Raw genomic sequence first — 23899 nt, 5'->3', positions numbered from 1 at the left:
GTTTTTGATACTAAATTAACTTCTGAAGTATAATTTTTTATTGTTTTTATATTTTTCAATATATTTATTTTGTTTGTACAAAATAAAAAAATAATTTTTAACGATACAATAGTCTTCGTTAGACTTAACATCGACGAAAATTCAACGCGAAGCGACACGCAACGGAGAAAAATTTCAACACGGGATAAATTAATATGTTTTTACGTACATGATTCGTTATCCGAAAAATAAGTTATCCTAATCACCCCAGTCCCCAATTGATTCGGATAAACGACGCTCTACTGTATATATAAATGGACGTGTTTGTGCCTATATTTCAAAACTCTGCAGCCAAAACTACACATCGCACATGAATGGTGTTGGTGTGTGGTAGTAGCCCCAAGTCTCCCATCGTGTACTATATTATTTGCGTCTCGATAGCTATAAGGGTGTGAGAGATATAGGTGTTAAAATTAATTGACTTCGAAAATGTCTGAGAATGTTCCAGTTTTTCTACAATTACACATCGAATTACAATAATAAACGCAGTGCGCAAACGGTTTGGAGTTGAATGTTGAAATTTGGTACACAGTTAGTGTACGGCACGAGAACACACTCTAAGAAAAGCTTTTTGAAATTCCCCTTTTCCTATGAGAGAGAGGGAGAGAATTATGGCTTACCCTAAAACACTCAGCTTTTATTGTACTATTTTAGATGCGGTTTTTTCCGTTTGTGACTGCGTTTTAGTAGGCTACCACATTTAGTAGGGTACCACGGGGGATGGAAGAAGTGTATTCCTTAACAATAGAAGTGTTAATAATGCAAGTGTTAACAAATTGGGAAACATACATAACCGTACACGCCTATGGTAAAACTCTGTGGTTTTAGAGTGAAGTCTCTCAACGTTGTATCAACATTCTGTTTAAAAAACAGAAACTTCTTCTTTATACTATTTAAACAAAAACCCGATACAACAGAGTTATTATTTTTTAAACAGAAGAGAGCTCTGCATAATCTCTATGTACAGATATTTCTTTTATAAGTCCTTATGTAAACAGAACTTTGCTGCAATATTTATTCGATTTTTGTTAAAAACGAGAAATTTTTGCACCTAAGTTGATTAAATTTTTCTTCTTAGCCTTTTTTTTTATACTTTGAAAACATTTACCAACTTCAACAATACTTTTTACAAACGTATACGAACAATTTGTATAATTTAAAATAATTTATTGATATATAAATCTTAATGCTACTAAACAAGGAATATTCTGAAAAATGTTAATTATAAACTTAAATCAAAGTGTAAAATACGCCAGGAAATTCAATATAATATTTTTTACATTTTGCATATTGATTTATTTAACATTTTTTGAGATATTTACCGCTATATCATATAATTGCTTGACAACTATAAAGCAATTAGCAAAATAGTAACCATAAAAATGTGAAGGTTAATGCAATAAAAAGAAAAAAAAATTCACTTCTCTTTTTCTTCTGTACATAGATTCGCTGGTGAAAGCGAATAACACGTCAACATACGTAATATTTGTAAAAAGTATTAATTTGACAGCACTATTTCACGTGATGTCAGAGATTGTTCTTGTCTCTTTTTATCGTAATCTTTCTGTTTACAAATTATTGACTGTACAGTTGTGTAGTATCATGCTAATATGTGAGGATTTCGTAGAGAATATCGGTAATTTCTAAAAATATCTCTGGTTTCAAGTTTTCATTGCTCCCATTACTCTTTGTGTTCTTATGGGTTTCGATCCTCAACGGCATCAACCTTGTTTACAATATATGACTGAAAATTAGACGAATATAGTATGCGATAGAAATAAATAAAATTATATTTTAGAAATTAATTTTTAGGATAAGAATATTTTCTACTTTACGTATTTTAAATTTTCATATATCAAATTATTTATTTTACTAATTTCTCAAAACATGTTTTCATATTTCAATTGCATTTCCATTCCGACATGTCTACTTTGCACGAATTCATCCATACGAATTTTTCGCCTTTGGAATTGGAAGGTAATTTGCCTTCCGATGAGAGTGAATTCAAGAATATGATTAGAACCAATGAAGAATTCTTTTGCAAAAACGAAGAATATTTGAGATTGTACGAAGAGGAAAGAAATAAGCACTTCAATCAAGGCAAATTTACTTACATTGGTGAAGATTGTGAAGACGAAAAACTTAAGAAGTTTCTAGAGAAATCGGAAGAAAAATTTAAATGTTATTCCGATGATCCTGAAGCATTTATGACTTCTCTGTAATAAGATTCAGAATTGGAAATTACACATTTTTGAATAATATACAATTATGTTATTCTGAGTTATGTTGTTATTTACGAGGAGAGAAACTAAACCGGCAAATTTATTAAATTTAACATGCATTCTTCATCATTTAAACATTTAAATATTGTATACTGAAATGTAGGTTCGTCTTTGACCTTCATTTCAGCACAAATTATTTAGGGAACAAAGCGTGTGCAGTATTGTATTGAAGTCGGTGACATTTGTTTTATTATTTTTTTTTTTACTGTATTATGATTTAAATAAAAAGTAAAATTAAAATGGATATATTTATTTATATGGTAAACAGAACTTTCTAAAACTTATTTACCATTAGAATATTGTATATAAATATTTTAATAAGCTGCTGAGCGATAATAAAACACAACTAATAATGTCTGGATAAATATATACATAATATTTTCATTATTGTTAAATAGAAATGATAATATTAACAATTAACTATTTGGATTGATTTAACTGAGATTTTATGAAACCAATATGTACATTTCGTGCCTATTATTACGCTTTATCGGTTGTTTTTATCTTACGTAATCTAGTCTTATCTATATTGTACTTGACATAAATTTAATTCAGTTATGAATTCATTAATTAAACATACAGATTGTGAAATAATTACAGTTACGAACACCATTCTTGGAATTTTATATTTCGATTTCCATCGTATACTAAAATTAAATTTAAATAACTGAATTGTATTGAAGATCATGTGATTGTATTCAAATTAGGTTTCTCATTTCTTTGTTTTTTTTCCTGTGTCCTGAATCCTTGTAAGAATGCCTTCTCCGATTCAGTTGATATGGATGAAATAGTTTTTAATGCACTCAATGCATTTAAGAGAAGACAGATGTTATGTGTTTTAGAGATGCCTTCTTTTCTTGTCAAGTATTTTTGATTTGTATATCTTAGCTGCTTTAGTAGCGGCATCAAGCTTCTAACCCGATAATTCGGCAGTTCGTTTGGCTTTGATAATCAGGTTTACGTAGAAAAACTTCATACTTGTATACTTCGTACTCGTTTTTAATCTTACCCAATCTGCACAATCTGGCAAAATGCAGTTATTGAAGCTACAGGACAAGGTAATAAATTAAAACTGCATCAACGCATTAATTCATGATATCACAAGTTATAACTAGAAATAGATAAAATTGTTAAGTAAAAAAATTGAAGTTCTCATGACACTAAGCGAATTATTTAAAAAAATATTCAAGTAAAAGTTGATTGAATTAAAAAGATACTAGAAACTGGAAGTTCGTCTCAGTGAAATTCAACTACTGATTAAATTTGTTATGTATAAATTTCAAATTGGGCATGTCCGTGTGATTTTCTGTTATGTAACCGGTGTAAAAATTACAGCAAAAAAAAAAAAATATATATATATATATTATAAATTACATTGCTATTTTTCTACACAAAAATATTTTAATATTTAAAAATGATACAGAAATCGTGTAATTAATTAACTTCACACAGCGTAATCCTTTTACATTAAATAATCAATTAAATGCATGCTAAATCGTGATTGATCGTAAGATTGTTATAAACATTCTTTGGTAAATATTTTCACTAAAACACCAAACAAATTATAAATTTTAGTATTGTTATTACAACACAGTAAGAAATGTGTTTGAAACATCACAGAAAAATATGTTTTTCAATAAGATTAGCAGCAAATGAATATAACTGAACAAATATTTACTTTTTCTAACTATTTAGTAACAGATAAAGTTAGCAAAATAATAAAAAGTACAATCAAATTTTTGAAAATAATATATTTTACAAAGAAAAAACTTGTTAACAAACGGAATTATTGATTCTATTAACAAATTCGAAACGTCTGTAAAACTGGTTTTTCCTTTAAAACTCGAAGTACTGCTGTGTAAGAAAATACAGGCTGTCTACAAATTCTTTACAAAATTAACATATTCAATATAACTAACCTCTAACAGTTACAAAATATGTAACTTTATAACTGTTAGAAGAAATGTATTTAAAATGTATTTAAAAATGAGTAATTTCAAATTCAGAATCTTCTTTCAAAGCAGCTATGAAAGCTTCTGGATTGTCTGAATGACATTTAAATTTTTCTTCTGATTTTTCTATAAATCTTTTCATCTTTTCCTCTTCTGCATCCTCACCAATGTATCTGAATGTACCCTCAGTAAAATTTTTATTTAGTTGTTCTTCGTACAATTTTACGTATTCTTCGCTTCTTATAAACAACTCTTCGTTAGCTTTAATCATATTATTTGCTTCAGTTGGATCGACATTTGGTAAATTTCCTTCGTAATCCGAAGGCAAACAGTCTGGGCTGATGAATTTGCATAGAGATTCCATATCAGAATGAAGATGAATCTGTTATTAAAATCATAGTTGTAGAAATTGATTCAGATTTCATATCTATAAAACTAATTGGCATATAAATATTATAAGTAAGGGGTTAATTTCTTATTCAGATAACATTGTGAGATATTGGCATATCTATGTAAAAAGTATATTTAATGTGTATTTGTTGATATATATTACGAGAAAAAATAAAGTAAAATTTGGCAATAATATATTATTATATAAACTAATAAGAAAGTTGAAATCACTTACTCTCTTCTGGAGTTTAGATGATAAAAGTGGAAGCATAACGCTTAAAATTGCCTTTATGATGATATTGAGGTTGACATGATGTATTGCTTTATATCGAATAGGATAGGAATTTTTCTATATAAAAGATATTTAAAAAGTAGTGAAAAATTCAACTTTTTTTACTAATTATAGCTGTAAAAGTTTATTTTTTTTACAAATTATGTAAATTAATTTTTTAATATTTTTCTGGCCATAAATGTAATAAATATGTAATGACGTATTTACACGTTTAAAATACGTATGGACAATTCTAACTAACTAGTCTTTTTTAATCGAAATTCGTTTTTTCTTGTTCCAATTGGGCATGAACCTTGATCCTTGCATTGCTGACACAGACAAGCAATCCATGAACGAAGCAATCGTCGTGAATTGCTTTCTTTCTTGCTTTTTGTTCGTTTTTTTCGACAACGTTTCGTTAGGTATGCAATGATTTTTTAATATATTTTTGCTCGTAAATTTTATTATGGTCAATCACTCGCGTCAGGGAGTAGCATGAACATTGTTACTTTGAGCAAATGTATCACGAAAGGAGTCATGGCCCCATTTTTATTATATTTTTGGATTCCTCATCTCAACTAATGAAAAATTGCAAAGTTTAGTCAAAATATATGCATCAAATTTCGAGAAAAATTAAAATTTTTTGAGTCACATTAATAACGCTTCAGTCTCAGGGAGAAAGATTTTATTTAATCTTTTTGTTTTATCGGCCTTTCTTGTTAATTCTTTGGTACAATTTTAACTTGTGTTTTATCTGAGCTCTTTATTTTTATCTGAAGAGGAACGAATACATTTATCCCTCATCATTCAGTGATACTTTTGAGGTCAAGTGAAAATGAACTAATACATTCATCCCTGTGGTGTTAGGTACAATATTGTACCCAATTGAATTAACGTAAATATATTATTCCGAAATGCACATTCTTCTTTTGCCTGTGCCTTCTCCTAGGGGAGGTTGGCGGCCAGCAAATACCAGGAATCTCTGTTGTGAGTCTTATGAATAATTTTTTCAGTATCCAGTCCTGTCCAGTCCTTAAAGTCATCCATCCAGCTTCATCTTTTTCTTCCCTTTGATCTTTTTCCTTCAATCTTTTTTTCTAATGTGAGTTTGGGAATTTCATGTTTTTCTCCCTTTAATATGTGTCCACAGTATGCTAGTTTTTTCTTCTTTATTATTTTTATTAATTCTCTTTTAGTATCTGCCATCTATAACACCTTATCATTAGTGGTGCTGCTAGTCCACTTGATCTTCAACATTCTTCTGATTGCCCACATTTCAAAGGGCTCAATTTTCCTCTCCATGTCTTTTCGTAGTGTCCGTGCCTCACATCCACAAAGCAAAATGTGCCAAATGTAGCATTTTACCGTTTTTAGTCTTAATTGTAAATTAGTTTATTTTCACACAGAATGTTTTTCATCTGGTTAAACTTGTCTTTAGCTTGTCCAATTCTGCTTCGGATTTCCTTTGATACATTATTGTCTGAATAAAATCTTTTCCCCAAATAACAGAAGCTATCTATTTGTTCAAGGTTCTCCCCTCTGCATTTCATCTTTATTGTGTACTTAACTTTACTTATGCATATTGTCTTAATTTTCTTTGTATTTACTGTGAGTCCCATTTCTTCACTTTTTGATACTAGTTCATTTAACAGTATTTGCAGATCTTTTCTGTTGTAGCGAGAATGACTGTCATCTGCATATCTGAGATTGTTAATACTTTTCCCGTTAATTTTTACACCTTCTGTTCTATTTTCCAGGGCTTCCCGCATTATGTACTCAGCATACAAATTGTATAGGATTGGTGAAAGTACACAGCCCTGTCTGACCCCTCTTTTTACTTCAATCCAATCAGATTCTTAGTTTCCGAATCTAAATTTTGTTTTCTGATTCCAATATGCATCTTTAATGATCTTAATGTCTCTTTTGTCTAGTCCTAAGTTACAAAGTATTTCAAGTAGTTTATCATGTCGTATCTTATCAAATGTTTTTTAATAGTCTATGAAGCATGCAAAAATGGAAACATTCATATCGATTGTTTTTTCAGCGATTTGAGAGAGAGCAAAGATTGCTTCTCTTGTGCCAACTCCTGTTCGAAATCCAAATTGAGTATTATTGATGTTACTTTCAATTTTTCCATATATTCTGTTGTGAATGATTTTTAGTAATATTTTTCTTATATGGTTTAGCAAGCTAATTGTTCTGTGTTCACAATGTTTTATAGTTCCTGTTTTTTTGGATATAGATACCGTAATAAGATAGTTCATTTCATCTGGTGCCTTCCCTTTTTCGGTTTTTCTCCAATAACTCCATTTCTTCGCATTTAATTTTTAGCCAGTTTTCCTTTGCTCTTACAATTTCTTTCTGCATTTGCCTGTGTATATTCATATACATTTGTTGATTTTTATTTTTATACTTCTTTCTTTCGTCCATGAGCTGTAAGATTTCATTTGTCATTCAGGGCTTATTCTTTTCAATTTTTTTGTGTCCAATTGTTTTTTCAGCTGCATTTACAATTGCTGATTTTAGTATTTGCCATTGAACCTCTGGATTTGTCATGTAGTTGCTGTCTTTGTGTTCTTTCAGTTTGTTCTTGATTATTTTTTGATATCTTGATGTAACCGAGATGTTTTTCCGTGCCTATCTGTTTAATATCTGTTTGGGGCTTTTTTTCTTAGTTAATTTTAGTTTTAAATTAAGGTTGCTTACCAGTAAGTTGTGATCAGAGCCAAAATCTGCACCAGGATAAGTTTTGGTTTTAATGATCATGGTCTTGAATCTTTGATTGGTCATGATATAGTTTATTTGATCTCTTATTATGTTTTTAGAGTTATCAGAAGGGGCTTTCCACGTATATAGTCTTCTTCTCGGTTGATCACACCAGGTATTTGCTATTGTTAAGTTGTATTTACTGCAGAATTCCACTAGTCTGTCTTTTCTTTCATTCCTTTCTTCTAGACCAAATGGCCCTTAATTTTCAACACTCTACCCTTGCCGACTTTTGCATTTAAATCTCCCATTGTAATGGTAATTTCTTGTGACTTAGTGGTTTCCAGTGCGTTTTCTAGTTCTTTGTAGAATGCCTCTATGTCTTGGCCATTTGCATATACTTGTATTATGCTTAACTTAAAGAGTTTCGTATTTATTTCACAGCTATTACTCTGTCAAACTGTACTTTGAACCCCTCCACAGCCGTAGCGAATTTTTCATTCATTACAGTGGCCTCTCCGTTATTGTGTGTGTAACCTCCGGAGTGCCAAATTGTGTGGTTTCCAACTTTCATTTTGTCTGAATTAGTCCATCTGACTTCACTAATTCCAAGAATATCCAGGTTGTACTCCCTCATCTCTTTTATGACATTATCCAACATTCTTTTCATATAGTCTCCTCACATTCCAAGTACCAATATTGGTATTTCCGCAGATTCTTAGTGTGAGATCTGAAAGGCCCCTGGGTCTAATTTAATAATTTTATTAATAATATTAAATATTGTCACCAAATATTATTTCATTTTTGTGAGAAAAATAATGTTTTAACGTGGGAAAAGGCAGATAACAGATGTTACTTCCTTTGAGGGAAGTTCGTACAACCTCTGTTTTTCCCTTATCCGCTAAAAATCTCGCTCAGATGGGAACTATCTACCCCTCTTTGATTCCCCTTTCATCCGTTCACATGAAAGAGTTTCTGGCAGATGATTGNTACAATTTTTTGTTTATAGTGTAGTTTATACGGATTATTTTCAAAAAAATATACGTATTTTGGAAATGTTGAGTCGAATTAGTGTAGAATCGATTAATTTTATGGAAGAAAACCTTTCAAACAGCCGTAGTCCGTAAACTTCACACGTGTCGGGCTGTGATTGGCAAGGACTCGTAAGAAATCGATTCATAAAGAACGGAACGTATCTACCGTCTTATAAGGGGGTCTACTGTAGATTTATCTTCAAACTTACTTGTAACTGAAACATGCTTTTTATCTTTTTCATGCCGTAAGGGCATGACAAGAATTCTTAGAAAATACCTGTCCTGTCTTTTATATTACTCGAAGGATTTCTTCGGAGCAGAACATTTTTCTTGCGATTCTTTTAGTTTAATTTTTTGATCTGTCGAGTTAATGAGTTTTCTTGCAAGAAATGTAAAATATTTTAATGTATAACGTTAAATTAAGTTTACAGTGTGCGATAAATAAAATTGTACACAATTGCACTGCAATTGTTTGTAATAAATTGAATTTCAATAACGCAAAGTTTCTGTTTTCTGTTTAATGCTATCAGCCGAGTATTGTGATTTGCAATTGATAAAGAGGTGCAAGTATTTATTTAAATATTCTTTTCTCGACAAGCCAAATGCTTTCGATATTTATAAAAGTTGTTACACTTCGTTTGTAGAAAACAAGAAAACATCGAGGCAGATAGACTTAACAGCTATTCTAGATTTATTTCAATGTATGTACTACTCTATAACATCGCGTTTGGAAATGTTCTCATATAGTTAACATAAAGGAAGAAAAACATAACGGGTTGAATTGTAAATCGAGAAACAGCTTTTTCATTTCTAATTATATTACATGCATTTGTGTCATAAATATTTTTTCCTTATATAACTAACAATCTCTAGAATATTTAAAATAAATGTATTTACCAAAGGTTTTAATCGCTTGACTAGAAATAATGATTATTTAAAACTGACGATAACCTTAAACAGGTGTATTCTACACTGGCTTATAGTATAGGTCTGCTTCTACATGTGGGTGGTGCATCCGGCATCACATGTTTTTAGAAGTGAGAATTGATCATCGAGGTGATTTGCTACTTTTATGTCGAATTTTCTATTGGCATAATGTAAAGTGAAATTAACAACAATTTCTTAAAACACACGCAATTGACAGATGGAATGAGTCTTGTGAGAGCATTGCAGGAAATCGTATACAATAGATGTTAAAAGCTTCATTAATTAAAATTACAAGAAATGTCAGCATTACACCACATTATTTTTAAATAAATAAAAACACAATTATTTATTTTTGTGCTAATCAAAAATGTTTATAAGGTATTTTGCTACTAAATTAATTAACGAGATAGCTTAATTGAAAGAATATCTNATTTATTTTATAAATGAAATGCCTCTTAATTTGAGACTGAATGAGATCTTATACGCGTGTTTGTCCGCGGAATTTAATTGACAAACTGGTGTCAGGAACCTGACGTAAGGGAGGTGATTTCGCCATCACCAACCTCCACCTTAAATATTCGGCTTAACAAAAGACCCTCCGCCACTCGTTTCCCTACGTTTGGGAAAAGACGTTCTTTGGACGACCGAGAACTGGTCTCACTGACTAGCTGCCTAGTAAGTGATACAGGCGTAACAACCTACCCTGCACCCCAGGCTGATCTCACATTAGCACACCCTGACCATTAATTAAAGGTCTGACGGAGACTGGGGCCATGGTTTGATTTGTAGAGTGCATGGTATTTGTAGGTAGACTTGGGAAAATAATGTAGTGGTTTCCTCTTGCCTTCTGCATCGCAGTGCTACAACCTTGCAATCACTATGACCAGGCTTGTAGTTGTCTGGACATGAGCCATTCCGTTATCATTTGATTTCAGCCTCAGGCCAGTATCGATAGAAGCTGCTTCCCTCTATCGAGGTTTTGGGTCAGAGTTTTCCTTCTTCTAGTAATCTCTCTCAGTCTGGCTCCAACTCCACGAAAACCTGTCCGGCATGGGAGGCCCTGCCGGTAGCTAGGCTACCGCCGGCATAGTTCTCGGGGTTGATGAAGTACACAAGCCCCTCCACCACGTCAAGATAGAGAGACCTTCGAAGGGAAAATGCACATTAGAGTCGACAAAATTAGAATGATAAAACAATGATTATAGGCGAGTATAAAATGTTTTAGAAGCATTTTATACTGGCCTATCATCTGTAATCTATGTTAAAATACAAAGCAAATTGCCAAGGTTTGATGATTCCTCAGGAGCTTAAAAATTGAGTTAACGCGTGTTATTATTTATCTGATTATATAATAAATAAATTTATTTATATACATTTACTTAATGTTAACTATAAATTACTTACAAGGACAAAAGTAACCAGTGAACTGATGATTCTAGGTGTAAAATGATAGAAATGAGTTAACCCTTTCAGACCCACTGGCTACAATCGGTTACATAACATTTTTACTATGATTTACCCACTTCAGATATATTTGTTGTCAATGTAAGCCTCATGAACACACTTGTGAAAGGTTTGTTTATACATTATTCGTTAGTACCGCCATCTAATGTGTGATAGGATAACTAATTTGAACAAAGATGGAAGATCCACTTAGCTGTTTTTGACATCCAGAAACATCGTTGGTATTGGTAAGTTATAATTTATTTTATAACTATATAGTGATATTAATATCTTTCATGCATATTTGTAAACAGTCAGTTTACATATTGTAATAGTTAGTTTTATAAAAATTATGTTTTTTAACCTGTAACAGAAGCAATTTTATCAGTGTACACAAATGTAACCACACGGTCTCAAGCACTGTAACAAAGAAATAGTGACATAATTATAAAAACTTTTTATGATCATATAATATAGTGTTTTTTGTCATTGTAACGGTTATTTATCAACTTATAAGCAGTATTACATTAAAATATATATATTATGAGTCGTTTATATTACCAATAATCTTTACAATTATTATGTTAGTAACATCAGCAGCATTCAAATTTTATATTTCACAGTGTGGTTACTATGTTTACACTTTTTAAATTTATTTATTTATAACAGGTATTTTATCAGATGATGTAACTGAGATTATTATTTATGACTATTTTTTATTTTTTAGATTTTTCAATATGGCAAACAAGAAATACAACATGGAGCAGGATGCCAATGTCCTTTTAGAAATGTTAACTACAGGGGAAGTGTCAGATTTAGAGTTATCTTCAGATGAAGAAACATTTATTGAAGACAAATCTACCTGTGCTTCACATAAACAACCAGTGCGAGTAGGAGCTGACAAGATCAACAGGGCAGAGACTGATGAACAAGAAATATCAAGTGGAGAAAATGATAATTATAATGATAATGATAATGTTGACTCTGATGAAGTTAATTACAGTGAAACTGACGAAATAAAATACTCCCTAACTAAAAAAAAAGATATCAAGTGGCGTCATCGCCCAATTTCGGTGGGGGATTTTTATTCTGAATGGGAACCAGATGACTTAGACAAAGAATTATTGGTTCCTTCGGCATATTTTGGCAAGTATATTCCAAATAACCTCTTTGATACAATGGCTGAAATGACAAATATATATGCATTACAAAGTGGAATGACTAGAAATTTTAGATCAACCACATCTGCAGAACTCAAAACATTGTTTGGGCTTCATATAATTATGGGAACTCTAAAATTTCCCAGAGTTCGAATGTATTGGGACACATCACTGAATATGCAATTATTCTTGGATAGTATGACTAGAGACAGATTCTTTCAACTGAGAACAAATTTGCATCTTGTAGACAACATGAGAATTCCGGCTGATAATAAAGACAAATTCTATAAAGTTCGACCTATATACACTGCTCTACGCAACAGATGTCTGGAGTTACCTGTGGAGGAACAGCTAGCAGTTGATGAGGCAATGATTCCATTTACAGGACAGCTCTCTGTGAAGCAATATATAAAGGGTAAGCCAACTCCATGGGGAATAAAAATGTATATGCTGTGTGGTAAGAGTGGACAAACTTATGACTTTATTCTCTATCAGGGAGCATCCACTGAATTTCAGAAATCTTTGTTGAAAACTTTTGGACAAGGACCAACTGTAGTTCTACAGTTTGTTGAGAGAATTAAACAGAAAAAGGGTCATAAAATATTTTTTGACAATTTCTTTTCTTCTTACAACCTATTTCAAGCATTGAAACAAGACAACATATGTGCTGCTGGAACTGTCAGAATTAACCGGTTTGCTAATCCTCCTCTAATTTCGGACAAGGAAGCTCTGAAGAAGGAAAGAGGATTTTCTGAAGAAATTTGCAGCACAGATAACATAACACTGGTAAAATGGGTTGACAACAAATCAGTTGTTTTTGCTTCCAATTTCATTGGAAAAGGAAAATCTGACAAAGTTGAACGCTGGGAAAAGAAAGAAAAAAAGTATATCAGCATTGATCGGCCAGAAGTCGTGAAACTCTACAACCACTCTATGGGTGGTGTAGATCTTTTTGACCAATTGATAAGTTATTACAGGATTTTTATAAAATCTAAGAAGTGGACACTGCGAGCAATTTTCCATGCTGTAGATTTTGCAGTTGTACAGAGTTGGTTGGAATACAGAACAAGTGCCAAAGCCATTGGTGTACAACAGAATAAAATAATGGATCTCCTGCATTTTCGTATGAGACTGGCTTATGTCCTGGTTATGAGTGGTAAGGAAATTTCCAGCAGAAAAAGAGGTCGACCATCTGCCACATCTCCAGAGACTTCTAATCAAAGACGACGAGGAGAAACCAGACCTCCTGAAGAAATTCAGTTTGATGGAATTGATCATATGCCTCTTCACGAAAACGCTGCTTTGCCTAGCAGATGCAAATTTCCAAAGTGCAAAGGACGTTCTCGAGTAAAATGTGAAAAATGTGGGGTTCACCTTTGTTTATCAAAGGAAAAAAATTGCTTTCGTGCATTCCATGTAAAGTAACTGTGTTTATTATTTCTAACAGATTACAATATAAACTCAAAAGCATAGTTAATATTGTGTATGTGTGAATTAGTTGTATTGATTATAATAAAAAGTTCACAATTTACGATATTGTGTAAAAATATTATTCTGTATGTTTATGATTTCAATGTGATTCAATATAGGTCGTGACCCAGTGTACACACTTGTGTACAGACTGTATTTTGAAAATGGTAAGATAAATTTCAATGCTTTTTGCTTATTTAAATCATAAAAATATTACTAATTAATATTACAACACAAAAAAATTTTTTTTCACTGCACAAAAAATTCAGGTCTGAAAGGGTTAANACAAAAAAATTTTTTTTCACTGCACAAAAAATTCAGGTCTGAAAGTCTTAATTAATATAAATATTGTGAAAGTTTGAAATTTGAAAGAAATAATATAATTTCCAACCTTGCTGTTTATTCATTTTCTACGACTTTCAGTTTTTCTACCTGACAATATAATAAATTTAAAAATTACAGTGTAAAAAAAATTTACTCCAACAGAACTCGAAACAACAATCATGTTAATATGAGACTAACACACCTAGACCACACTACAGGCCACAGACCTTACGTGCTTACGAGTAACAGCATGACGAACGTCATGCTGTTACTCGTAAGCACGTAATGGTCCACTTAGTTATATGCTAATTTCTTACATACGTATACGTGAGATCGCAATAAATACATGTATAAAGTCAGTTTTAATGTCGGATATACAGAATACACAAGTAATGCAATTAGAAAACTAAGTGTTCCTGCGGACAGGCGGTGACGTCAAAGTCATGTGACATATGCTGCCAATTACCGTGATAATTTCTTTCTACTTGTAAGCGCGTGTTGCCTCGGTTCTTCGACGTCATACTCGAGAGTTTAGTGCGGAAACGAGCCGAAGAAATGGCGGATCCAGAGGTGCAGAGTCGGTAAGTACTTGTATTGTTTTCTATTTATAGCTTTTCTATATATGTGAGCGACAAATAATTTTACGTGTTTTGCCATTAACTATCGTATGTGTCTCTTCTAAAAAAATTTAAGAAAGAATTCGATGCTGTGTTGCTTTCGGGAGCTTAAAACCTAACGTGATAAATGACATAAGCTGATTTTCTGTCTGTTATTTGTAGTTATTTCATGACATATGTTCGCGTCAAATGAACATACTCTTACTGAATTTTTATATGTAAGTTTTCTAATATATTTAAACTAAAAGTATTTAATTAACAAAACTTTCAATTGTCTTACCAGAGACAATAACTAAGCAAAACTTCACAAAAAAACTTATTCCCTCGTGTAAATAAAAATCTGTTTACAATTTTCGATTCGAGAAATTGAACCCTAAAAGTGAAAGAGTCTAATGATTTAATTAGCTTAAAATTTCCCTTTTTTTTAGTGAAATTATTTTCGGTCTTCAAAGTTTGAGTTAATAAGCTTTGTTTAATTTTCAATATACATATGATTAATAATCATTTTTTCTACAATATTTAATTCTGGTAGTTTAGTGTTTGTCGACATGTAAATCGCGGATCCCTCAGTTCTATCAACTAGTAGGTAGGACGTTGAGTTCCAAAATGTAAAAGTGCTATTTATTGGTTTATGGCAGATGAACGAATGTACTAATTAATTACATTTTGTACATAGATTTGATTAAGATTAATTTGATGCCAATAATTTTACAATATATTTTGTTGGTAATTATTCATATTAAGATCAAAATGTTTTAAAAGAATAGATCTGAAACGTGTTATAGCAGAACATTATAAACGTTATTTGATCAATAATTACAAGTTTCACATGAAAGTACCAAATAAAATTAGAGAAATTCACTTATTCGAACTGTCTAGTATTTATCGGTCTACAAAGCGAGAGAAATCATGTTTAGAATAAATACATAGATACGACAGTGTTAGGTTACACTCCTTTTCCTTGTAAGCGACAAGGATACCACTTGATGCCACCCGGCATGGAATAGCCACAAGCAATGCGACTCGAAGCGCTCGGTGGGCTTTTAACTGATAACTTATCAATTAAAGGCTTTTTCTTTAAAGTAGAATTTCGTATATTATTTCCTAATTAAGAGGGAGAAGCTGGTGATTTTTTCTTGAAGAACTTGTTTAATAACTTATTACAATAGATGTTGATTGACTAATATTATGTTACCGTAATGATTTTTTACTTTCAAGCTTGTATAACAAAATAATCGAAAATTCCAAAAAATCGCAATTTGGAACTAGCATTATAAGTTAGGATATTGTATATACATAAACTGTTATATTACATAGAGATTCAGAATACGATAGGTTACATAAAAATCAATTATTGTTCGTGGAGAATTACAGAATAATTCCACACAAATTCTGTATTATTTACATTTTTAATAACGAAAACTGTACAGACTAGTTAGTTAGTTAGTTAGTTTGTTTGTTTTTCTTAATTATTTTCTAACTCTAGTCGGGGAGTTATAGAGGAAGTATCAAAGATACATTTATTTAACAAAAGAACCGTCAAACCTTTGTCAAAAACAATATACATATACAAAAATCTTTACATTATCAAAAGTTCAGTTTGATATTATTATTAACATCTATTGATAAATAATAATCTGATCTATCATACAAAGCGTCTTCTTTAAAATATGCAGGAATGTCTTTATTCTGTTAACAGGACTGTATTTCAGGCTACGCCCCTGCTTAGTTTACTGAAGGGCATATCCCGAAATACTTCCCTGTTCATACAATAGAGATGTCTTTTCTTTTAAAACATGCAGCGTTTCCTGGTGCGATAGCTATTAAAAAATAAAAGTTGGGTTTTGATGGTTTCACGATAATCAAGATGATTTGCTAATACAAAAATAAAATATCTATTTTTAAAATATTAGTCATGCATTTATTGTTCATACACCTTTGTCGGAAATACTACAACTACCGTACTGTACAGTACAACAGACATGTTTGTTCGAAAGTAATAATAAATACCTTTTTTGTTGTTTTAGGCTTTCTTCGAGTAAGATACTAATCCGAAACGAAAAAAACGAAGAAATTGTTATATCAGAAGCTCAGTTAAGTAAAGTCCTGAACAGGCAATTGGAACTTCTCATTACATATGTTGAAAATTCGAAAGTACTGTTTATGCCTTATCCAATCGAGACCATCAGACAATTCGTTACGTAAGTTTTTCACGATATTTACCTTACATTTAATTTCAATACATTGTCATAAATTATAATTTATATATTTTAAATAGTTATGTACGGACGGACGATCCCGGATTGACCTCTATTATACACGCTTTCGATCTGTATCATCTGAGTTTAAGATACGAGTTAGACCATTTAAGAATGAAATGCAGATCATTTATCATTGGGCAAATAAATTTGCATACCGTCTGCACAATCCACGATTTTGCACGTGAGATCGGTGATCTGGTCATAATTTATTATTGCTGGCTAACTTTCGACAAACACGGAGAAAGACTATTTGCAACAGTCGACTTTATGTGCTGTAAAATTGCAACAATTGATAGACTGGTATCTCGAGCGATATATGAATCTGTCAGTGAATTGCGTTTACTCCAAGCCGTGTATCATTGGAGCATAGAAGAAGTTCAAAGAAAATTGGGTGCAGACAACTTCCATTTTATGAATGAAGAATTGAAAAGGAATGCAATAAGAAATGTTATGGAGCCATTTATTGGAAAAGTCAGATTTCTTGCCATGAATGAATACGACTTGCAATCTTGTCTTTATACAATGAACTTGTTAAGCGCAATAGAAAAGAGTCATATCTGGTATGCTTATAAGACTGGTAATTATTCCTTTTATCCAAGTTACTTCAGTCGAGAAACAAAAACAAGAAGCAAAATAAATTATTGTAACTTGTTCTCGTACATAAATCGTGGAGTTCCTTTTATGGTCGCAAACAGAAAGATGAAAGGTTACATATATTTTAGCAGCGAAGTAGTTGTGATGGAAGATTGCTACGTCACGGCTCTTCGATTTCCGGTGAAGCTTGGCGAATGTTTTCGAATGTGCGTAAACGGGTATATTAACTCTTTGGACAACAAGCAGTTTTCGTTTGACACCGTTTGCAATAAAGACGGAGTAGCAGATCTGGAAACGAAGTTGTATCTAGAAAAATGTTGGAAAATTCGTTTATTTGCTTTCTTTTACCGAGTTGAAAATGTCCAAATTGGTGCCAAGTTTTCACGTCAAATAAGTTACTTTGTGAGCGACGAAGGAACAGATGCCAGGAAATTTGAAGACAAATTTCTAACCTGTGACAGAACCGTTATGAATAATATTTATTTTTTTGTTGATTTATATTTTTGAGGTCAAAAAATTTCTTTGGAAAAAAGTGAAATCTAAACGAGAATATAATGTAAAGTTAAATTCGAATATGATTATTTCTTACGGTATCACTGTAAAATTTTTGCAAAATGTATGTGCACGTGAACAGCATAATGAATTTATTGGATTTACAGAAAATAAAATTGAAATATAAAGTGCTTATTAATGTATTCTATCTGAAATGTAAATTGTCGTTAGTCGAGTTGTTTATAATTCAAAATTTAGTATTTACAAATATATCATCNTTCTTTAGTTATTAGTAACTTTTTAATATTATTAGTAAATATTAGGGCTAGAGTTATATTATGTGTATATTATTTAATAGTATTTTTATTTTTTTGAATACTATGGAGATGTAAGTTTTTTATAAGTCATTTGAGTTGGTGTTATATTTTTTGTCTTTTAGTAGGGTTGGTGTTGGTAAGCCAGTTTTTTAGTATCTTATTTAGATAGTCATTTAGTTGAAAGATTTTATAAATGTGTTTTATTTCTTTAGTTTGTTCAAGGTAATTGCTCGTATGTGTTTTAATTTTGGTGATATACATGTTAAAAATATTTTTCTTGATATACATAGGTGTACTGGAATGATAGTTAACAACTTTCCTTACGTTACATGGTTTAATATATTTTTTTAAATTTAAGCTGTTATGAAATCTTTGGACTGTGATGTTTAAAAATGATAAATTATTATTATATTTTAGTTCAATATCAAAAGCTATGTTGGTTACTATATTAATGTCAAAGTTAAGGGTGCTTGAGGGTTGGTTAAAGTATTATCATAAATGATGAAGCAGTCATCTACATATCCATTGTATTCTATTATGTCACTGAGGTTTCTAATAATACAATCTATTTTTATTATACATAATTCAGCTAGTTTAGGGCCTATACATGAACCCATAAAAATACTGTCGGATTGTCTAAAAAAATTTTTATTACAAGTAAAATAATTATTATTTAAAACAAATTGAACTAGCTCAATTATCAGCTTTTAATTCTTTAAAATCAACAGTACAAAACCAGTAATGGAAAATTTACTTAAACATTGCTGTTATTCCGTTTAATGTTTTTCTGAATTGGCATGATAGATTGAAGTTGGGTTTTGGTACTTATTTATTAAATCATATTGAATAAAACTGTTACATATCTATTTTGTTATAAATTTACTTTAATAATGTATATTTATTTGAATCATAATGTAATAATATATATAAGGCAAGGATTCAGTTCTTTACTACTACACACAACTAACCAATTGAATCAAAACTTATATTATTCTTTCATTTTACTTTGACTAATTTTTGATTCATTTGATATATATACAATGCTAGTCTAAACAGAGGAATTTTAATAAAGGAATAAAGGTATTATATTTGCAAATTCATATACATATTAACTATGTATAAACAGTGACTATTTCTATTTGTAATTAAACATTAATTAAATAGAAAATGTTTGCTATTCAGTGGCAACATTCCAGTTATTGACATTTGCATCATGACAATTCACAGTGGTACTTTGTAAAAAGGGTTATATTCTTTGTTAATTCATGGAATTGATGCTATTTTCAAGTGTTGTCAGTGAAGGATGATAATTTATTTGATTTTAGTTTTAAGTTATAGAGGTAAAAATTAGATTATGTATATATTTTTTTTTGTTGAATGACACTACAAGTTTTACAGAATATCAAGTTATCAAGAGTCAGGTTTCTGGGACTCTAATATAATAGATGCATAGTCCCAGCAAGCAATATGTGCATAGAAGTGGATTGGACAAATTTGCATTTGGAGATAACAGATCTCTAGGCTAGATCAAACAGGTCAAAAATTTTGGTGTGAGCTTAATAGCCACAGATTTCTACTGATAAGGAGACCCCTTCTACTTCACGATGTTTTGATATGTATTGTGATACTCCTCTCCTAGTAATCTATGGTAAACCCAATCAGTGCAACTGTCAGGCATTCATGAGAAAAAGTAAAATATTCTGTGTTCCTCACATACTGTATTGTACTGACAAAGAATTAGCAGCAGCAATGCTGAGTGGTAAGGTAAGGTGCTTTCTTACACATGAATATTAAATAAGTATATCAGCTGCCTAACTCAATGCCATTTGGAAGAATGCATCCAAATTACAATGTTGTCATATACTTTTAAATTCACAGCAATTGTTAGAGAAAGGAAGTTGTAATTTCTCTCAATAATACTGTATTTAAAAATAATTTGATTCAACAAATAAATGGCATAGTATTTGATATTTAGAGACAGCAGCACAATTGACAACACTTTTCTTCCTCTCTCTTTTTTTTTATCCTCTCCATCAATTTAATAGTTGAGAGTATAAACAACACTACTAAAACCCAATACAATACAATACTAAAGCCAACTACTACTGCTGCATGCTATTGGGCTATATAATGTCTAACCGTTATATAGTCCAATAGCGTGCAGCAATAGTTGGCTTTAGAATACATGATAATATGGAACCAGCTGTCATATTGCCAGTTTCATATTCATCTTTGCTACAAATTAGTTGAGTATGAATGTTCTATTTAGTACCAGTTTCATAGGTAAAAAAATAATAAGCACTAAATCAGTTTAATTGTATCTAACTTCTGGCTAAAAAATAATTTAAAAGGCATTATTGAAATTTAATTTCTGAAATTTTTAAATTTAATTTATCCTTTTACGTTTATGATAACAAAAGATTTTTTTCACTTGCAGATGTTTCATCAGCAGGAATTAAAATTTGAGNTGGACTTTATTTTTTATATCAATTATACAGCAACCGAATACTCAAAAACAGGACCATACACGTTAATTCTGCTTAGTTAACTAACTTTTCGACCATCCCGTATATTGATACAGAAGACAGTGATTTCAAAATCAAAAGTTTTCGCATTCATTTTTATTGTTTATTGCTCGTATTAAAAAAATGCATGATTTTAAAAGTTGTTCAAATTTTCTGTAGTAATTTCTATATTAAAATGTAAAAGAATAATTTTTCCTCAATTTTTACCTCGTTATTTTCCTTTTTTCCTTTATCTCCTTCAACAATATTGTGACAAGCTGGATAAAGCCTATCTCATTTACATGATTTTCACAAAACCCCCATTCTATTTAACCAGACATTAAACTGATTTTATCTTTTTATTTTTGTATTAACATTTTTTTATGTTTTAATATAATAAAACATTGAAATGGTTGCAACAAAACTACATCCTGAAAAAATTGCTGAATAACTCTATTCTGATGAAAAAGGGAAGTTCAGTTTCCTTTCAGAGACATTTTGTCTTGAATTTTTTCAACCATCTGGACAAGTGACATAACTGATCATCCCGAGAGATGATGGTTTTCTCAAATAATGATTGGTGGAAAGCATAGATAAAAAGGCAAATTTTTAAAGACTCGAGGCAGTTCGTGCCACATAGGGTAGTCTACGTCAGAAGTATTTGCCATACAGAAGCAGTTCTTGCCACGTAGGGAGTTCCTCGACAAGTTGTCAAGTGCTGCTACTCCTGCTCCCACAGTCCAACCTCCTATCGCCTCTGAACCAGCTATCATCGGCATCTCCCAACGAAAGTAAATGTCCAATGAGGTAACATGAACTTATTGTAAACTCTCTCTCTCAACATAGGAAATTTAAGTTCAATGTATATTCATTTTGTATTATATTTATCTGTTTTACTTTATTACATTGTTTATTTTGATATTATGAATGGCCTTCTTAGTTTATTACCGATTTGCACAACCCCACAGAGAGTTTTACCACTCGAATTCTATTAGATTAAGCCATCCAGTGACAAGGTGAGCGGATCCCTCAGATCTGACGATTAGCGGGCCTTGACCCCTCGTCCGTATTNAAAAATAATAAGCACTAAATCAGTTTAATTGTATCTAACTTCTGGCTAAAAAATAATTTAAAAGGCATTATTGAAATTTAATTTCTGAAATTTTTAAATTTAATTTATCCTTTTACGTTTATGATAACAAAAGATTTTTTTCACTTGCAGATGTTTTATCAGCAGGAATTAAAATTTGAGTTATGTTATCTCCAAAAAAATATATGAAATGTATTAATTTAACAATAGTCAATTTCATGTCTATATATTCTGTAATAGTATAGTTTATTCAATTTTATCTTTAATTCATTTTTGTTTTGGAAATCTATTGCTTAAAAGTTTTGATTTCAGTTTTTTCCATCCCTTGAAGTATAAATTTTGATTAACTTTTGTTTTGTAGATTCTGTTGTTACTTATGAAACAGGATATATGTAGTATGAAGTATGGTATCTCAATAACTTCTTTATCTTATACAGGAAACCGTAGATACTTATCATTATACGTTTTACACTTTGTCTAGATCAAATAGACACATATACATGCTGATTTATCACACCAGTGAACAAGATTGAATTACAAAATTTTTAATAATTATTTAACACCTTATTAAAAACTCTACAATAAGTTACAGCTCTTTTTGACAATTATATGATATAATACAGAACACTGAAAATGCTTTCATTTTGGATTCAATATGTCCCTCTTCAGTTGGTGTTCATACATAAATATAAATTATNCACAGAGAATTTTACCACTCGAATTCTATTAGATTAAGCCATCCAGTGACAAGGTGAGCGGATCCCTCAGATCTGACGATTAGCGGGCCTTGACCCCTCGTCCGTATTCTCACAATATCCTGCAACATTCATGCGTAAATTAGCAATGAGAACAAAATTCTGATCGTAATAAATTCAATTGTTAGAAGTTCTGTAAAGGAAATTTTATTTAAATGTCCATCTTAATCTTAATTGATCTTCATCAAGTGCCATTCAGGCAGACTCGTCTTAGATTCGACTGGTGAAAAAGAATAGAACCCGACATATTTTTATGAAAATCGCAAACGAAAAATTTCTGTAGTGCCTTAATAGTTATATGCGCGATCTGCTCATATTAAAAGTCATAACACTTACCCACAATAAATTCTGGAGCTTGGTCAAGTGTACCTGCATTTACATCCTAAAAATTCAAATTTATATAAGAGCATAACATGAACAACCCAGGATATTTTCAATTAAAAATTGAATTATGACTATTTACAAAAATTTTTTTTAATTTTTCGAGTCTATCTTTCATCCTTTTAACACACCACAGAAGTAACAGTATATTGNTACAATTTTACGATTTATTTTTATAATTTATATTTATGTATGAACACCAACTGAAGAGAGACGTATTGAATCTGAAATGCATTTTTAGTGTTCTGTATTATATCATATAATTGTCAAAAAGAGCCGTAACTTATTGTAGAGTTTGTAATAAGGTGTTAAATAATCATTGAAGATTTTGTAATTTAATCTCATTTACAGGTGTGATAAGTCAGCATGTATATGTGTCTATTTGATCTAGAAAAAGTGTGAAACTATTATAGGCTAAAAGCAATAGATTATTCCATTGAATCATTATAGGTCTTTATATTTTTTATGATTATAATATGTAATCATAACTCAGTANATCCTAAAAATTCAAATTTATATAAGAGCATAACATGAACAACCCAGGATATTTTCAATTAAAAATTGAATTATGACTATTTACAAAAATTTTTTTTAATTTTTCGAGTCTATCTTTCATCCTTTTAACACACCACAGAAGTAACAGTATATTGGCCTGGATGAAACACGCTACGCCCATGTTTATGATGTCTTTTTTTACATGTTATTGTACAGCGCTGTATAATTCACCAAAAGCCACTATTCGATGAACATTGACAATAACAAAATTCACAAACCTAACCCTGGCGAATACTCTTGGTATTCGCCAGGGTTCGGTTTTTAAAAATTTCGTGAAAACAAAATAAGGATGCTTGTGAAGAAAATTTTGTTTTTTCTTTTGTAGAACATTTCAA

At 30.9% G+C, this 23899-nt stretch overlaps 2 protein-coding genes and 1 long non-coding RNA gene across 3 annotated transcripts; 2 read left to right on the top strand and 1 right to left on the bottom strand.

Moving 5' to 3' along the window:
• Nucleotides 1-4587: 4587 nt before the first annotated feature.
• On the bottom strand, nt 4588-11065 carry LOC111639405. The gene is made up of 3 exons (XR_002759060.1): nt 11006-11065; nt 4899-5012; nt 4588-4655 (listed from the first exon to the last, which is right to left on the bottom strand). It is a non-coding gene; the product is annotated as an uncharacterized LOC111639405 (long non-coding RNA).
• Nucleotides 11066-11104: 39 nt separating this feature from the next.
• On the top strand, nt 11105-13799 carry LOC111639407 (piggyBac transposable element-derived protein 3-like). Its single transcript, XM_023385292.1, has 2 exons — nt 11105-11292; nt 11772-13799. The coding sequence occupies exon 2, from the start codon at nt 11782-11784 to the stop codon at nt 13627-13629; it is 1848 nt and encodes a 615-aa protein (XP_023241060.1). The 5' UTR covers nt 11105-11292; nt 11772-11781; the 3' UTR covers nt 13630-13799.
• A 754-nt stretch (nt 13800-14553) lies between these two features.
• Nucleotides 14554-18082, top strand: LOC111639406. The gene is made up of 3 exons (XM_023385291.1): nt 14554-14579; nt 16643-16816; nt 16894-18082. The coding sequence occupies exons 1-3, from the start codon at nt 14554-14556 to the stop codon at nt 17975-17977; spliced, it is 1284 nt and encodes a 427-aa protein (XP_023241059.1). The 3' UTR covers nt 17978-18082.
• Nucleotides 18083-23899: the final 5817 nt, after the last annotated feature.

Source organism: Centruroides sculpturatus, unplaced genomic scaffold (genome assembly GCF_000671375.1).
Source record: "Centruroides sculpturatus isolate CEXI.00-Female unplaced genomic scaffold, Cexi_2.0 scaffold1142, whole genome shotgun sequence".
NCBI classification, from domain to species: Eukaryota; Metazoa; Arthropoda; class Arachnida; order Scorpiones; family Buthidae; genus Centruroides; species Centruroides sculpturatus.
Note: the sequence above shows the minus strand (reverse complement) of the source record. Positions and strands in the feature narration are given on the sequence as shown.

Bases quoted from the DNA above. Each gene is read 5' to 3' on its own strand.
- LOC111639407 (XM_023385292.1), top strand. From the start codon at position 11,782: ATGGCAAACAAGAAATACAACATGGAGCAGGATGCCAATGTCCTTTTA.
- LOC111639406 (XM_023385291.1), top strand. From the start codon at position 14,554: ATGGCGGATCCAGAGGTGCAGAGTCG. The intron at 14,580-16,642 runs GTAAGTACTTGT...TTGTTGTTTTAG, and splicing joins GATCCAGAGGTGCAGAGTCG to GCTTTCTTCGAGTAAGATAC. The intron at 16,817-16,893 runs GTAAGTTTTTCA...TATTTTAAATAG, and splicing joins ACCATCAGACAATTCGTTAC to TTATGTACGGACGGACGATC.